This window comes from Oreochromis niloticus, linkage group LG23, assembly GCF_001858045.2.
Source record: "Oreochromis niloticus isolate F11D_XX linkage group LG23, O_niloticus_UMD_NMBU, whole genome shotgun sequence".
Taxonomy (NCBI): domain Eukaryota; kingdom Metazoa; phylum Chordata; class Actinopteri; order Cichliformes; family Cichlidae; genus Oreochromis; species Oreochromis niloticus.
Window position 1 is genome coordinate 16,766,117 of NC_031986.2, and position 17,437 is coordinate 16,783,553.

The 17,437-nt window shown below is 43.1% G+C and overlaps 2 protein-coding genes across 6 annotated transcripts in view; one reads left to right on the forward strand and one right to left on the reverse strand.

Annotated features, from left to right (window-relative positions):
* The window catches only part of nfkbiz (nuclear factor of kappa light polypeptide gene enhancer in B-cells inhibitor, zeta), a 692,084-nt gene that overhangs the window by 617,848 nt on the left and 56,799 nt on the right, over window positions 1-17,437 (forward strand). The window lies entirely within an intron of this gene.
* Window positions 1-17,437, reverse strand: part of LOC109200954 (angiogenin-1-like) — a 132,545-nt gene that overhangs the window by 104,207 nt on the left and 10,901 nt on the right. For 2 of the 3 annotated variants that reach the window (XM_025902703.1, XM_019356535.2), the window contains 3 exons: window positions 16,505-16,598; window positions 16,270-16,358; window positions 15,624-16,166 (listed from right to left, as the gene is read on the reverse strand). The exons of the other annotated variant lie outside the window; for it this stretch is intronic. In XM_025902703.1, the coding sequence (XP_025758488.1) occupies window positions 15,789-16,166; window positions 16,270-16,358; window positions 16,505-16,598 (561 nt within the window). In that variant the 3' untranslated portion in view covers window positions 15,624-15,788. Of the gene's footprint in view, window positions 1-15,623; window positions 16,167-16,269; window positions 16,359-16,504; window positions 16,599-17,437 lie in introns of those variants that run through there. 3 annotated transcript variants of the gene reach the window in all.

Genomic DNA, 17,437 nt, shown 5'->3' on the forward strand with positions numbered 1-17,437 from the left:
TTGTGATACTTTGATGAAAGCTGTCAATGATCTGGAAAATTCAAAAAAGAAAACTCCAGGAAAGTGCAAGGAAATGAATACTTTCATTGACGAAAGTAACGAGCAAAAAATTCAGAATATGTGTAAAGGAGATTCTGACAACAAATTTGTTGACTTACCAGATGACTTACCATATTTTGACTGTGTGATAAAAGATAAAAATGAACCTTGTTCATACAGACAAATAAACCCTAAAAAGAGGATAAAATGTGAAAAATCCAAGGACATTCTACCTGTACACCTTGAGGCTGTTCAGAAGAAGACTCAGCAGTTGATTCCAGTTTAAAGCTGCTGGGTTGTCTTAACTACTTGTTCAAAAGAATTTCTTAAAATGTGTTGATAATCATGTGACTGGGCAGCACGGTGGCACGGTGGTTAGCAGTGTTGCCGCACAGCAAGAAGGTCCTGAGTTCAATTCCACCATCAGGCCGGGGTCTTTCTGTGCGGAGTTTGCATGTTCTCCCCGTGTTTGCGTGGGTTCTCTCCGGGTACTCCGGCTTCCTCCCACCGTCCAAAGACATGCAGCTTATGGGGATAGGTTAATTGGATAATCCAAATTGCCACTAGGTGTAAATGTGCGAGTGAATGTGAGTGCGCATGGTTGTCTGTCCCTGTGTGTTAGCCCTGCGACAGACTGGCGACCTGTCCAGGGTGTACCCCGCCTCTCGCCCTATGACAGCTGGGATAGGCTCCAGCGCCCCCCGCGACCCTGAAAAGGATAAGCGGAAGCGAATGGATGGATGGATGGTATCATGTGACTGTCTTCTCACAAACATGAAGAGGAATTCTAAGGATTTGAGATGATCACATGAAATAAAGCAAAATAAAATTCTTTCATCCAATTTAATGCTGCAGAAAATCGTCTCTTTATTTGTCACTATTTTTTATCTGGTGTTGAAATGTGAAGAGAAAAGTCACAAAGACTATTGTAAATAATGCTTTTTGTCTTGCCTGTGCCACACAAATATTTTCTTAAGCTTCCTTAGCAATATTCAGAATTTTATAATTAGGAATTTCAGAAACTATAAGATTAATTGACAGAAAGTATCATGTGAAGGCTGTGTGCAGGCAGGAGTGGTGGTAAGGAGGACCCAAAGTGCAGACTCCGGACACAAATGTGAACTCAAAAAACAGCTTTAACGCTGAACTCAAACAGAACAAAACTAAGAATTCCAATCACGTACACAGGCAGACAAAACACAGCATGAATGAGGGTAGATCGCAACACGGACAGATGAAAACACAGGGCTTATATACACAGAGAGAGCAATCAGGGAATGAGAAACAGGAGGGAAACACAGCTGGGGAAAATCAGGCCTAACAAGACAAAGGAAGCAAAACCAAACACATTAACATGAGACACGGACTTTCAAAGTGTCAATATAAAATTATTACTTGGTAGTCAGTATAGTCTTTTAATAATATAAGTTTACTTATGGTAGAATGCTGCATGTAATCATTTGTGTTTAGAAGTATGTAGTAGATGGTATATTGAAAGAATGTCTCATCCTAGGAGGTTTGTGTGCATTTCCAGGGTGTTCTGGCATTCAAACCCACATCCTGGGAGCATGGGAGAGGTCGTACCTTGTCTTATTGTTTTATGATAGGATAAATGTATCTATGCCTGTTTTAGGCTAAGTGCATTTTGTTTAGATGAACTGCTGGACTTCCAGACCAGCAGGTTTAGGGAAGTCGTTTATGGACACACACACACACACACACACACACACACACACCTAAACATCCACATTCCAATGTAAAGAACAAACACCCACTGATGTATAAATAAAGACCAGGGCAGTCTCAGAGCGCGTGTCACAGAGCCCTGCTCTGTGCTGCCTTTGTATACAAGTAAAACTGTGTTTCTCCTCTCTGATTCTCAACTGAAGAAGTGTTTTAGAATAAATCTCCTGACATTTGTTTTGGTCCTTCGTAGCCGGAGCAGAAACATCAGAACTGTTATCTGTGACTCTGCTCTAGGATCTGGCGGACTGAGTCCTGACGCCGTGGGAAGCCAGCACCAGAGTCTGTGCACAGCCCTTTTAGAATTTGGGTCCGGACTGGTGTTTATAGTCTGGTCCACTGCGGTGGGATTCAGTCTGACAAGCCGAACCACCAGTGAGTCGTCTGAGGGTGAGAAACACTATTTTGATATATAAAACGGCCGCAAAGATTTAAAGAAACATGATAAAATAGGTTTAAGTTCGCCAAAAGGAACTGTGTTTAGACCAGTTTTAGAGGTAGCCGAAATTACTTCGTGACAAATTAGCGCGCAAATGTCTATGTGTTTGTGTGTCTGGGAGTAAGTTGATTTTACAGCACAATACGCTGCTGAACTACTTCCATTTTTGTTTTCTTTGCTGAGGCTCACGTACTGGTGACAAAGGAGAACGGTTGAGTTTCATCTCATAAAACTGATACCGCTTCACCGTTAGGGTGAAGTTGAAGGCCGTATCAGTAAACCGCTCTGAAGTCAAGCGTGCCAGCGACGGCCCAGCAAAATCTTTGAAAATGGGGCTTATGTTGTATGTTGTGCGGCTGATGGTTGGTTTGGAATTAATCTAGCTGATGATTTTTCTTTTGTTGTGAAGTTGAGCCTGCCAATTAGTATGATGGTATGATAAATCATGCCAATAGTATGATTTACCCTCCTGAGATGAGGAGTGTGTGTCATGACTTAACGAGGCCTTTTTATTTTGATACTTTCACAGTGCACTGAAAGTTTTGTTTGATAATCTCTGTTTGAGCAGATCTGCACGATTGGCACAAAAGCGCTATACCACACGTCGTCGAGAAAACCGTTGCAAGTGACTTTCTCCAAAAAATTACAATGGGCTCAGAGAAAGTCACTTATCTGGGACAATTAAAATGAAAGTCCCTGTCAAAAAGGATTCAGCAAGGTAATCCAGTCTAAATTCTTTTTTTGAAATTTTCTTTTTTGAAATGACGTAATTTTGCTGAGAGTGGAAACTAAATGCGATGATAGGTTCCACTATCAGCAAAGAAAGAAAGAATGAATGAATGAATGAGTGAAAGAAAAAAAAAGCTGACAAAAGCTGACAAGACTTTACTGATGTAACACGACTGTGTGAAGTTAACCCCCACCTGGCAAAGGTGCAGATGAATCTATGTGTGTTTCTTTTTATTGGAGCAGAAAGATGACAACAACATTTGAGGTTGCGTGAGCTTTGGCCATACCGATTTAACCTTTTAAATGCCACTTTCTGTGTCTTTGCATCTACCAGGGGTGTTATTCACTACCTTGTGTTGATCACAGAGGTAACTGTGAGAAAGTGTGTATACACCTGCGCAGCGCTAACATTTCTACAGCATTACAGTTCTTCATGTGATTTGATCATGTGATTTATACCAGGATAGCTGGTTGATGTTTTTCTACGACAGGATTTCTGGGTTTATGTGTGAAGAAAACTGTGTTTACAGGTTATGAGTTGGTGATGCTGTTACACTGTGTTGTTGGGGAAATGTGAAGGTTACTTTGACGATGTGAATAACATGTGAGACATTTCCTGTGTTGAAACTAGTGTCACTTCTTTCCACAGCTATGGATGGTTAACTTTATGGTCTTTTTATAGCACCTCTGGAACCTGTCGACCTGTGCCTGACCACCAGGATTGTCCATGTGTGTTGCTAATGTTTGTTTTTCTAAGAGTGCATGTAGAGGATTCAGCAGAGATGGACAAGTAACATGAGAAAGCAAATAAGAGATGCAATGTTTGTGGAATCGTTTAATATGGGGCTCATTAGCTGGCCACTACTGAGCTCCTAGTGATAGCTAAGTGGAGTGACTTTGCTTAAGGGAAGTCACCGATTACATTAATGTTAACTGAGTACATGGGATGATCCATGTCTGAGGCAAATTATGGCAATAATTGTATTTTTCTAATTTGAGAAAACCTGCACATAATACTTGTCCTGCTGATGCTGAATGCTTTATTACTCTTATAATACAATTGTTTATAAGTGTGAAGTTTGATTTCACTTCTAGATCTTGTTTTCCAGGCCATGATGGTGTGTATGCAGGCTTCTGGCGAAGCCGGGTTTTAAGCAAACTTAATATGCAAAACACACTAACATCTTTTATTGCAGGGTTATAGGTCCGGGGTGGTGCTGCTCCAGAGGGGGAGACGCCCTGATGTTGCCTGGGACATGATCTAGCTAACCTTTTTCTTTCAGACAGGAATCTAGGTTTGATGAGTTGACTCATGGGAGTGTCCATGCGTCAAGAGGAGGGGTCCAGAATTACAGAGTTACATGAAATTATCTTTTCTATGTTTTCTAAACTATGTTTTTATGATTTTTGTGTGATTAACAGTTCATTTACGGGTAAACCTATGCAAGTGGTGCATCCATGTTCAGATGAGGCTTTGATGGTCCATAAATGAAGCTCACTGAACTAAAGAATGTGGTTTGATGATGGTTTACAGGCTTTCCAGATATAAGTTTTTCCTCCTAGCAAGGAAATACAGGTGCAGCAGTCAGAGTATTGCTGAAAGGAATCTCCTGAGAAATCGTCAGAGGCCCAGTGAGAAGCAAGAACCATTCCAGGCATAGCTGACAGCCCAGGCAGTGGTTGAGGTCAAAGGTCGAGCTGTTTGGGGCCCATCATGAGATCAGATTCAGGAGCCACAGCAAGGACCACGAAGCTGCGTTGGAATGAGAGCTGTGCCAAGGGGGCTTTCCAGAGACCAACAGAGGAGATTGTGGACGACAGACGGGCACCTGAAGGATGAGTGGAGCGTGCCAAGCTCCATCGACAACGCAGGGGGAGTCCAAGGATGGCATCATGATTCTGTGAAAAGCACAAGAACCAGAAGCTATGGTGGTGATGACAGCAGTTTCCTATGAACATCACCTAATGCTGTGTCACTGTACTGTGCATACGATTACACACTGAAGACTGCTGGGATCATAACAGCAGTAAGATAACTGGATCCAGCACCCTTTCCATAGAGGATTTTTCCTGCAGAGAGAATGGACAATGGAGGAGTCATAAATATCCCCCACAGGACAGAGGCCTGAAGTGAGGTGATGGGGGTTGGCAGAGGCCATAAAACTAGAGTGCTGACGAGGCCTACAGGTTTTAAGATAGCTGAGACCCATGTTGACAAACGACAAAACCAACTGGTATGTTTGAATGTCTATTCTACATACATTTGGACTCTGATCCTATGGACAGTGATGGGAACAACTGGAAGAGACATTTATGACGCCCTGCAGAACTTAACTGCTCTGCAGAAATATGTGGCGGACCACACATCAGAAGGATGACTCTGAAGTTACAAAGGGAAACAATTTTGCTGATAAAGCTGCAAAAGCAGCAGCCATAGCAACCACAGTCTATTAACAACTCATGAAAATCACACCATTCCACTATCTGTACTGCAGGATGAACAAAAAGCAGCAGCATCGAAAGAACAAAAGCAATGGCTAAAACACAGAGCAGTACTAGACACTGATGACATAATGAAAATAGTAGGAAAACCCATTCTTCCCAAATCATTACACAAAACAGCCGCTCTAGTGAGCCATGGTTTAAGCCATGTCTCAACCGGAGGGATGATCTCTATAATAAATCAACAATTTTATACTTTAAATTTTTTCAGCAAAAGAATATGTGAGAACATCTATGACCTGCCAAAAACACAATACTTAAGGTTGAAGCCAGATGCTAAAAAGACTACTCATCGGAGTGGGAGTATTTTTACTTTTATTTTGTGTTTTTGTAACATGTATACTGCCATGTCAAAAACTCATGATTAACCGCATAATATTTTCGACTGTTGCTGCATACATAGCCGTGAAAAGTGATGATAATGACTCCGACCTGTTGGAACGAGAAGACTTTGTGTGATTAATGACGATGTGACAGAAAATGTACAACAAGATGTTACATACTGATACCTCACTTAAAAGTTATACTGACAACAGGAGGGAATGTCAATATAAAATTATTACTTGGTAGTCAGTATAATCTTTTAATAATATAAGTTTACTTATGGTAGAATGCTGCATGTAATCATTTGTGTTTAGAAGTATGTAGTAGATGGTATATTGAAAGAATGTCTCATCCTAGGAGGTTTGTGTGCATTTCCAGGGTGTTCTGGCATTCAAACCCACATCCTGGGAGCATGGGAGAGGTCATACCTTGTCTTATTGTTTTATGATAGGATAAACGTATCTATGCCTGTTTTAGGCTAAGTGCATTTTGTTTAGATGAACTGCTGGACTTCCAGACCAGCAGGTTTAGGGAAGTCGTTTATGGACACACACACACACACACACACACACACACACACCTAAACATCCACATTCCAATGTAAAGAACAAACACCCACTGATGTATAAATAAAGACCAGGGCAGTCTCAGAGCCCTGCTCTGTGCTGCCCTTGTATACAAGTAAAACTGTGTTTCTCCTCTCTGATTCTCAACTGAAGAAGTGTTTTAGAATAAATCTCCTGACACAAAGTAAAACAGGAAACATAACATAGAGACGCAGACTTGACCCAGGGAGACAGCAACCATCACAGACAGAAAACCGAACACTAAAACTCTAACAAAACCCACACAGAAAACCTAAACTAAGAATAAACCTATAACCCATAAAGCTAGAATATAATGAAATAAACAAAAATCAAGGAACCAAAAACACAAAACACTGGGTCGACGACCCAGGCACCCTAACAGAAAGTCTTAAAGTCTGCAACTCATAGAAATTCAAGAAGGGAGTGAAAACAACTACATTATTAGTAAACTACATTTGTTTTGTTTTTTGTATAAATAATTCAAACTTTTTAATCTTTTGGAATTCCAGGGTTTTGTTTGGGTTTATCTCTGTTTTTGTTAGCAATTTCAGCCTTGTCCTTAAGTTATTGACTTTTGTTGAATAAATTATTATAACTGATTTGTTATTGTTGTGGAAGTTTTCATTTAATAAAGCCTGCAGACAACCAGTGAGAGGTGGCTAACATGCTTTAATAAAAAACAGCAAAACCCAAGCTTGGTGAGAGCAGCCATCATGGGGCAAATGACCGGCAGAGCCCTGGCTGTAAATACTTTCTACAGCAGGGGTAGGCAACTCCAGGCCTCGAGTGCTGATGTCCTGCAGGTTTTAGATGTGTCCTTGATCCAACACAGATGATTCAAATTGCTAAATGACCTCTTCAAGTTCTCCAGAGGCGCTCGGCACTTGTGCATTTGAAGCCAAAGGCAAGGCATGCTTCATCATATTTTCTAGTCTTTGGCTTAGAAGGAAGTTGGTTTGGAAGCATATTTGGCGATGCTTCATCTTCTGCTTTGCGCTGGGAGACCCGTCAAACACCTGTCAATTATTTTAGCAGTGTCCAAGTGTTCTCTTTTGGGTTTTTTACATTCATACCGCGCCGCCCCTGCAATGGCTCTGCGCCCCCCACTTTGGGAACCTCTGGAATAGAGAGCCCGTTCTCACTCCCGAGGCGTAACATCCCGACGTTTTGTCACGTCCCGCGGCGTTCCTGAGGAACGCGAAAGGTGACCTTCCACGTTGTTATGGTACGCGTCGGGTTCCAGCCCTGTATTGCAGCCCTAAACCTAACCTTATCCCTAAGGCTAACCATAACCTTATCCCTAAACCTAACCATAACCGTATCCCTAACCATAACCTTATTCCTAACCTTAACCAGCACTTTAATGACGTGAAATAGTGTTTTCCCAAGCGATTTTAAGGGGAAAAGCGAAGATGTGTAGATTGAGTCTAAACGGTTCTCATGTGTCCGCAGTTTTCTGATGTCGTCACGTAGGAACGCGTTGGGTGCCCGAAAACGTAATATGTTGACGATTTGTCACCTAGCGTAAAATGTTACGCTTAGGGAGTGAGAACATGTTGGAATAGAGTATGAGGCAGACATGCTAAAAACCAGCATTATGCAATAAATAATGTCAATAATACTTATACAGTTATGTTACTGCCTCACCAGCAACGAGTCTGTGTGCCTTACTGTCAATATTATTTCCCAGATTCCCAGAAGACGGCAGATGTCTGAGACCTTTAAGAGTCCTGTGATTCCAGATGTTCATGCATTTACTCTGATTTATCAGATGATAAATCATTTTAGCTAGCATATCACAAGCAAGCTGGATCTAACATTCATCATACATCACCTTTCACATTATTTTAACACACAGTTGTAGTCGATGTAGCTGTAGCCTACAGTCACAACTATTAATACATTATTGTGATTGTATTAAAAAAATTCCTTCATAATACACATAGTACATAAGTACTAAATAAACTACTTTTGGCTGCTCCTTTACCAAGAAGAAGAGCTAGGTGAGGATGCTCTTCGTGGACAGCTCAGCGTTAAACACCATTATACCAGACATCCTCACTACCAAACTGGACCACTTTGAGATCCCCCCTGCCACCTGCTCTGCCTGGATTTCCTCACAAACCGGCCTCAATCAGTGTGACTTGGGTCCCACATCTCCCCAGCAGGGCTGGGGCTGCATTCTCAGCCCCCTACTGTACACCAATGACTGTACACTAAAACACCCGGGGGTGGGAGTTGATTGTCCTCCTGCCTTGCACCCCCAGTTCTTTGTTCCCATTCCAGGTATTCTTACACCCATTAACTGCCATATTGTAATATTGCAAGCAATCCCATATTCTCTTTAACTCTGATGTATGCCAAGCAATCTATTACTCTCAACAACAGCGTACAGGACAGGGCTAGAGAATTTTTCCCACTGGTGTGCAAAAAATAATCTGAAACTGAACGTTCTTAAAACAAAAGAACTCATAATGAGCTTCAGGAGGCACAGACAGTCGACTCGCCTCTTATTCCCTCAGATTCCACACATTCTCCATTTATAATCAGTCTCTCTTTTGGGTACCCACATCTCTGCAATTTCACCTGGATCCACAACACCAACACCCTGGTAAAAAAAAAGGCCCAGCAGCAGCTGCACTTATCCTGAGGAAGAATAACCTGGACCAGAAGCTGCTGCTGGCCTTCTCTCCTCAGTGGAGAACCTGCTCTCCTACTTACTGGGTGTTTTGTAGGCAGGGGCCACTACTGAGAACAGGAAGGCTGTGCACCCAAAAAATCATTGGCTGCCCTCTGCTGACCCTGGAGATGATCGCCACTGCCAGATCCTCCTGTCTCAGGAAAACCAGGGCCATCACAGGTAACACCCTTGAAACCCACCCACCACTTGTTTGACCCGCTGCCCTCGCTCGCTCCCTCAGGTCAATAAGGTCCCACACCTCAAGACTTACTAACAGTTTTTTCCCCTGGGCCATTTGGACTGTTAACAAACACTATCCCCCCACACCCCACCCCTACCTACCTCACCAGTCTGAGCCACTAAGGCCATTCACACAGACTCAGACCGCGTCTTTTACACTGCTTTTATATGTATGTATGTGTATAATATATACATATATATATACATATATATATATATATATCTTGATAGTGATTTATTCCTGTTTGAGAATTCAACACATCTCTAACAAGAAAGTCTGTCACCATGTGTACCATGTTACATTTGGCTATTTAAAAAAATAAACTTATTTGTCACGCATTTCTTAAATAAAATTTTAACAGTAATATTATTTAAATGGTTGTACCTTTTATTTATTTTAATTTGGCAGGGGTGCTGTGATGTGTGCTTTTTGCCACAGAGGGTGCTCCAGCCCTAATGTTTGATGATAATGTGAGTTAAGCACATAAGGTTTTCAGTTAAACAAAGTTAATTTTTTTTAACATTGAAGACAGGAAGCAGGGCGAGACCATAGGAATACATGCAGCAAAGGACTGCATGTCAGAATCAAACCCAGGCTTTTAATCCGGTTTTATGCTTGCCCCGTCGCTTGTGCCGAGGGGCAATTTTCATATCTCAGCCTGTGTCACAAGAAACTCTTTATGATGTTAGGCAGATTAGCCCCTGATCAACAAGTATGCTAAATTTGTCCCCTATGTCCCTAGTATGTCATTTACTTGTCGTTTATTCAGAATGGTACACAGGCTACTGTGGGCCATAGCAAATGACAAATGAGAGTGAGTGACAGCCTTTGCAGCATCTAGGGTACTAAACAGTGATAGGAATAACGGCGTTGCTGCTTCAAGAACGAGTAATCTAACTAATTACTATTTCTATCGTTACAACGCCGTTACGGTTACTAACAAGAAAATGCGGTGCGGATGCGTGACTATTTTTCAACACACACACACACACACACACACACACACACACACGGTTGAAGCTGTCTTCCGCTTACTGGGAGTTAGGAGGGCAAAACAATCACACGAGTGCTGCTGATTGGCTGAGTAAGAGTAAGGTAGTCATGGAAAACGAATCAGAGTTAGACTTGGCCGGATGTTCTCATGCAAACAGATAAGCACAGAAACAAAAGTCATGGAGAGCCTGGATTTTTCGAAGGTAGCATTTTTAAGTGGAGGTGCAGACATTATTTTTTACTCAAAGAGATCTGTATGTGAAATGTAAGCTATGTCCTGGAACAAAGTGCTTTTCCACATCAGCTGTAAGCAATTCGAATGTTACCAAGCACCTCTCAAGGTCACATGCTTCAACAAAACTAGTCACCAAAAACAACGGTGTTGATGCTACAAGGCGCAGCCCAAACCCAGGTGAGGCTAACATGAGCTCAGCAAGCAATGGAGATGGAACGACACAATCCAAGCAGCCAAAGCTTGATTTCTCTTCTCCACAAACATCTGTGACACAGACTGAATTAAACAGATTGATAGCCAGGTATGTCATTGAGAACATGCTGCCTTTATCAACAGTTGAGTCGGATTCCTTCAAGTCTCTTTTTTCCAAGATACCAGCAAGAGGATGGGTCGGCCTGCCATGCAGAAAGACTTTTTCCAAATACATAGACACCGAATAAAATGAATGTCGAGCTCAAAAAGACATTTAATGAGTTAGAATATGTCTCTACTACAGCAGACATCTGGACTGCATTTAATAAAAGCTATCTTGGTGTAACAGTACATTGGATAAATCCACACAGCATGCAGAAGATTCAAGGGTCGCCATACGCATGACAATATTGCTGTAGAGTTGGACAACATTCACTCACACGATGGCATATCCCACAAAATAACATCAACTGTGACGGACAATGGCTCTAATTTTTGTCAAGGCCTTCAAAAAGTACCAGCCAGTTGAGGAGGATGACTCTGAGAATGAAGAGGACGAGGTAACTTTTACAAACATGAACAATGCCTTAAAAAACAGTGTTGGTGATGACAATGACAACGATGATAATGTAGGTGTGATGATCACTCTGCCACACCAGAGATGTGCATCACACACATTAAATCTTGTTTCTTGTAATGATGTTGACAAGTGGCTACTTTCACAACCAGAAACAAAAACGCTATATAGAAGCGCTACCACAAAGTGCACAGGGTTATGGAACAAGGCCAGTCGTTCAACAGTGGCTGCAGAGACAGTGGATGGCATTATTGGAAAGAAAGTGCTAGTTCCTTGCACTACAAGATGGAATTTGTTTTATGAGTCCCTGACTCGAATCTGTGAGATTTCTCTGGTTGAGCTGAACACCATCTTCTCCAAGTTTGGGTTGACAGCCATGACAGAGCGGGAACGTCAGTTCATCAGGGAGTTGTGAAGAGTAGAAATATTTTACTGCTATTATTTGCTGCTATTTTTATAATCATCATTACCATTTCATTATTAATAGTGATGTTGCATTCAGATGCATTCAGATATTCAAATATATTGGTATTATATTAGTCTTTATTACAGGTCCAAGAAGAACCACTTTAAACTGTTGAGGTGAATCTATAATGTTAAAAGGCTTTTGAATGTTTTTATATTTTTACACTGAAGTCTTCAGTGGGTGAGACACTGAGTTGCAGGCTGACAGGAAGTTACATGTTTTTGAAGTTACATGCTTTGCAGGAAGTGAAACCAAAACCAGAGTCTGAGTGAAAGCTAGTCTGAGGAGCAGTTTCGATGCTGTTATCTTTTATACTTTTATATCTTTTGATTAAGCTTTTGGTAGAGGTTAAAACATTTACTCATATAGTTCCAGTTAGGTTATTACATGTAAGGATGAGCCTCTGTTCTGGTGAAAGGTCAGAAGTGCAACGGGTGAGATGAGAGAGCATTTAAGGACGAGACACACATACACACACATAGTTTCAGTTGTGTACGTGCTGGCCTTCTGTCTGGTGGAAAGGTTACAAGGTTTAGCTGATGAAGTGAAGGGTGAAATAAAGGGCAGCAGAAGCTGACACACACATACACCCACATACACACACATCGTAGATAGACTCAGTTATATAGGTAAAAGTTAATCATGTTTGGCTTGCAACTGCAAAATTGTGCCTGCATATGTGATAGTTTGTGCAGAACGTGTGCCTGATGTTCCAGACAGATAAGCCTGGGCAGGATGGTGACAGGAAGCACCTGGGTTCGAGCCGAAGACGATGTTCTTTAAACTGTGTTAAAAGTTGACTGAACAGTTGTGGTTTTGGATTGACGTATGCTGTATTGTGTCTGAGAGGGGGGGGGGGCAGTATCACCCCAACCCTATAAAGTCTTTGTTCTGACTATTGTAAGACAGTTCAATACTGAATCTGCACAGTGTTGGACTCCACATGTGTATTCATTAAAATCTTCGTCTAATTGCACCCGGCAGGATCAGTGGTCATTATTTTGGATTCCTCCCTCAATTTCTGAACCTTAACAGAGTACTGCACTGTCATGAGGCCACTTACAGTGGCCCTGGACATTCTTCACGGAGAAGACAACACTGCCCACACTGGAGACATTGATGTTTAAGACCCTGGAGTTGAGCAGTGGCCTGCAAATTCTTGAAAATCTTCCAAAGGCAGTTGTCACAGTAAGAACTTGTGTTTTTGACCAGTTACCCAACAATTGCATTTTTATACATGGATGGAAAATGCATATTGTTAGTTCATACATCTTATTCTATGCTTTAGAGTTGTATGACTAGAGATCAGACCTTTTGCTGTAAAGAAAGAACAGAAACTATGCTATTATGAAAAATATAATGTTAAATGCAATATATTTTGAAAGATTCACATGATACATAATGTGATGTGTGTGTTTATGTGTATAGATAGGTTGTATAATATATTCTTTAGATACTTTACTTTCAGACAATCAAAACAAGATTTGCAGAGGAGTTGGAAAGTGAAGATGCTCTCTTGGCTCTTGTGACTCTGCCCAAGTTCAAACTACGTTGAGGGCACGCAGCCTTAACAGTCCTCAAGGGCTGCGTACTCAAAGACCGCTAAGGCCGGAAGTGCGAGGCTTGTAGGCTTGTGAAATGGGACGGTCTAGCCTTCAAATTTCCGTCACCAGCTGGACACGCCCCCACCACTTCTCCCGATCAGAGTAATGGATGCGGAAAACATACTCGCTACTGTCGTCTTCCTGCTACTTGAAGAGCTGCAACAAATCACTCGTCACAGACGGGTGATTTTGTTGTGACTAATCCAAGACCACGTTCAGGTACAGTGGAAAATACATACTGATACTGCTACTGACATTTGAAGTGTGTGTATGTGACAACGGTGCACTAGCTCAAAACTCTGATATTCACCACTGTAGACGTGAATCTCACATAGAAGTATGTGGGCCACCACCCTTCACAGTGAACCAGTATATTGTAGTACATTCCCCTCAAGTACAATAATGACAAAAATGTGTAGACTCGTAAAGTCAGATTTGTAAACTACAACAACAGCAACATCCGTAATGATGCCAACATTAAAGCAATTTCTGTCATTTCCCACATTTCCCTTCACCAGACCAGACCCCGTACTGCAGGATCAACCTGAGTGTCCCGGTCCTGGACAGGTTTTTCAATGATGATGACACCAGGCCCGATTTCCGCCTGAGCAGGGAGTCTGTGAACGTGCTGCTGAATCACCTGAACCAGGACCGGAGACATTGTTGTGGTGCCACAATTGAGGTCCTTGTTTTTGCATTCTGGCTAGCAAGTGGAGCATCCTACAGAGTGGTTTCCAGGGTGTTCGCAATACCCCATTCCACTGTCCACCGCATCGTCCACAGGGTCACAGAGGAGGTGGCAGCTATTCGCCATCAGGTCATCCACCTCCCTCGGACCCCTGAAGATCTACACATCGTGTCTCATGGGTTTAAAGAGCTGGCAAGACACAGAGCCTTCTTGAAAGCTGCTGGTGCAATTGACTGCTGCCATGTCCGCATCAAGCCTCCCAGTGGCCCTGACGGTCAGTGATACAGGAGCAGGAAATTGGTCCCCTCCATCATCCTGCAGGCGGTTTGTGATCATCAGGGCCGTTTCATTGATACATATGTCGGCTGGCCAGGGTCAGTGCATGACTCCAGGGCGCTCCGCAACAGCCCCCTGTATCAGCAGGCCATTTACCCTCCTCCAGGGCACTTCATCCTTGCAGATGGAGGGTACCCATGTCTCCAGCATCCACTCCCCCTCATCACTCCCTACAAGAGGCCAGTCCAAGGTGTAGGAGCCCTGCGCTTTAATTCCCATCATTCCAGGGCACGCTGTATTATAGAGCGTGCCTTTGGAATGATGAAGACAAGGTTCCGGGCCATCTTCCTCCAAACGCAGGAGGTGCACCACACCTTTGTGCCACATGTAAGTCAGTAGGATACATAAGCAGTGTTTAAGTAATAATCATCATGATATAATGGGGACTACAGTGTATGTCGTGTATTAATACGTTATTTACAACACAAAACATCTGTTTCAGGTCATAACAGCATGTGCAATCCTGCACAACATCTGCCTCGGTGTCGGGGATGTTGTGGCCCCGGAGGATGAGCCAGAGGATGACGTGCAAGATGAGGGGGAGGCTGGTTTGGAGGCAGGCAGTGGTGCTCTCTGGCGGGATCGGCTATCTGCTGAGGTGTCTGCCCTGGAAGAGGTACCCCTGGACCACGATTATTGTTAGAAGGCAGGTATGCTGTTTGTAGTGCATTGTTAGTGCGCTAGAATATTACGTGTGGCATCCGTATTAAGAAGATTGTGTGCACTTTGTCCTTGCATCTTTCTGCATACATTTCAGGGACATGGCAGTTGTCAGTTACACCAGCCCTGCAAACCCAAGTGATGAGATGATGCGGTGGACAGTGGAAACGAGCACCCCTGGGCCCTGAATGACTCGTGGCCACCAAGCTGGAGATGCTCCACTCAGTAGCTGGAAATGCAAACCAAGGGTCTCACTTGTGGCACCTCATTCCTTTCTGTGGTCCTGGTCCAGCAGATTGAGCAGTACTGCCTGAGACTCCCTGCTCAGCCACATAACAGGCCTAGTTAACAGTGCCTGTGCATACTGGGACACTCAGGTTTATCCTGGACTGCAGTGATGAGTCCTAGTGAATGATTGTCATGTTGTGTTTGGGTGTCTTGTGTCATTTGTGTTGCACTGATGGTATTCCCTCAGTTCACACACTGACTGTCCTTATGCAGTTACACATATATTGTGACGTTGTATGTAGTATGGCTGACTGCTTCAAATACAGTTGGAGTATAACAAAATTTTTTTTTATTCACAGGACTTTGTACATTCTGTTCATTTTTCACATTTGTTCAACAATTCAAATAAAAAGTGCAACTTGTATTAACAGAACTTAAATTATTTCGTCCACATTTCACATATCCTGCACAAACATAAATATGACAACTGTAAGTGTTTGTACAATGGGTCCTATTCACACTACCTTACTCATTTTGTTTTTCCACAACCTTCTCCAGTAGACATATGATCCTGTCCATTCGCTCGGCACGTCTTTCTTCAATCTCCCTCTGTAGCCTCATGTCCTTTTTTATCAATTCCAGGACTTCATCCTCCCTGTCCCTCTTCCTCTTTTCTGGCCGTGCCTCCAGCTGGGCCTCATTCTCCCGCCGTTCCACATCCTGCTCTTGGGTGCCCACTGCTGTACTGGGCCCTGGAGTGTCCTCCTGCATGGAGGCAATTAGGACTGGAGGCCTGGTAGAAGGCCTCTGTCCTAGGACCTCATCCATTGGGACAAACCAGGGCCAAGTGGCAGCAGTGGTCTTCCCACTCACCCCCTCACCTGATGCGGGATACTTGCAATCCTACAGGCAGAGGGAATCAAAGTGACAGTTCGCCACAACAGCAACAGTACAGGTTTACATGACTAGGTTCATATGATTCATATTCCAATGGTACTGCACACACTTTGTATTTTTTCTTTAGATTGTCCCATTTTTTTTCCCGCCTGCAACGGGGTGATTTGGCCCGCCAGGCCCATCTGCTCCAGGATTGCCCTGGTAGACAGAATATGATAGGACATGTCAATGATGTTAATCCTTGCACAGGATCCTCCGCAATATGTGCCAACTTCAAACTACAACGCAGGACAGGCACTCTCCATTATGCCCAACAGATTTATGCATGCATACTGTTGCTATACCTCCAACCCGCAGCGGCTGAGTTCCTGGCACCAGTGAACAGGTGTTTGTTTTCACCCCGGAGTTTGATGAGCTCAGCCATCTCCTCCTTACTCCCTGGAATATGACAGGACATCGGAGTACATTTTCTACCATCTTACACTTCTGTGTCATCATTTTTCTGTTTGACGTGTAGTATGATAGGTTTGCACATTCAGCTGTGTGCAGACTCCCAACTTCACTCTCAGCCAAGCCGATTTTCTCAGGAACAAATGCAACACTGTCATAGGCCAAGCAATAACATTTGTAAGTTATTTGGGTGACTTCTGTGACATGTTTAACCTGAGTGGCGACAGAGCGCGGGCGGGGGCGTTGGAACGGAGTACGCTGTTCGGTAACAGATCTCTCCGACAACGTCAGCGCACTTGTGCAGATATGTGATGTGTTGCCACATTGCGCAGATATTTGGAGTTTACACGGCTACATTTTTGTATTTTGTTATCTTCAGGTTTTTGTCGGTGACCCTCACAGGGTAATATAAAAACCGACCAGTTACAAATCAGCGGGACTGTGTATTTACAGTCACCTACGTGTGACGGCTGAGAATGAATTCACCGTGACATGTACAGTTACACCGCCATTATCTTTTGCATTTTGACAATTGTGTCGGTACTTCCGACGTAACCTACATTTATGGATGTGGGTGCCCTCCGCCGCTGTTTCTGCCACGTCTGTACTTGCTGCCATCATTGCAAACTGAATTGGCCGGGCTGCGCTATGCATTCTGGGATATGTTGGGCCACGAAGTCTACATCGCCATATCCTTAAAATTCAGGGAAATGAAGGACGCATTTGAGGGCCGCATTTTGAGCAGCCTTTGAGTTGGGACAGCCTTCATTGCATCGCTGTGATGTAATCGGGCTTAAAATGCGGCCTTTAAGGCTGCAGACCCTGAA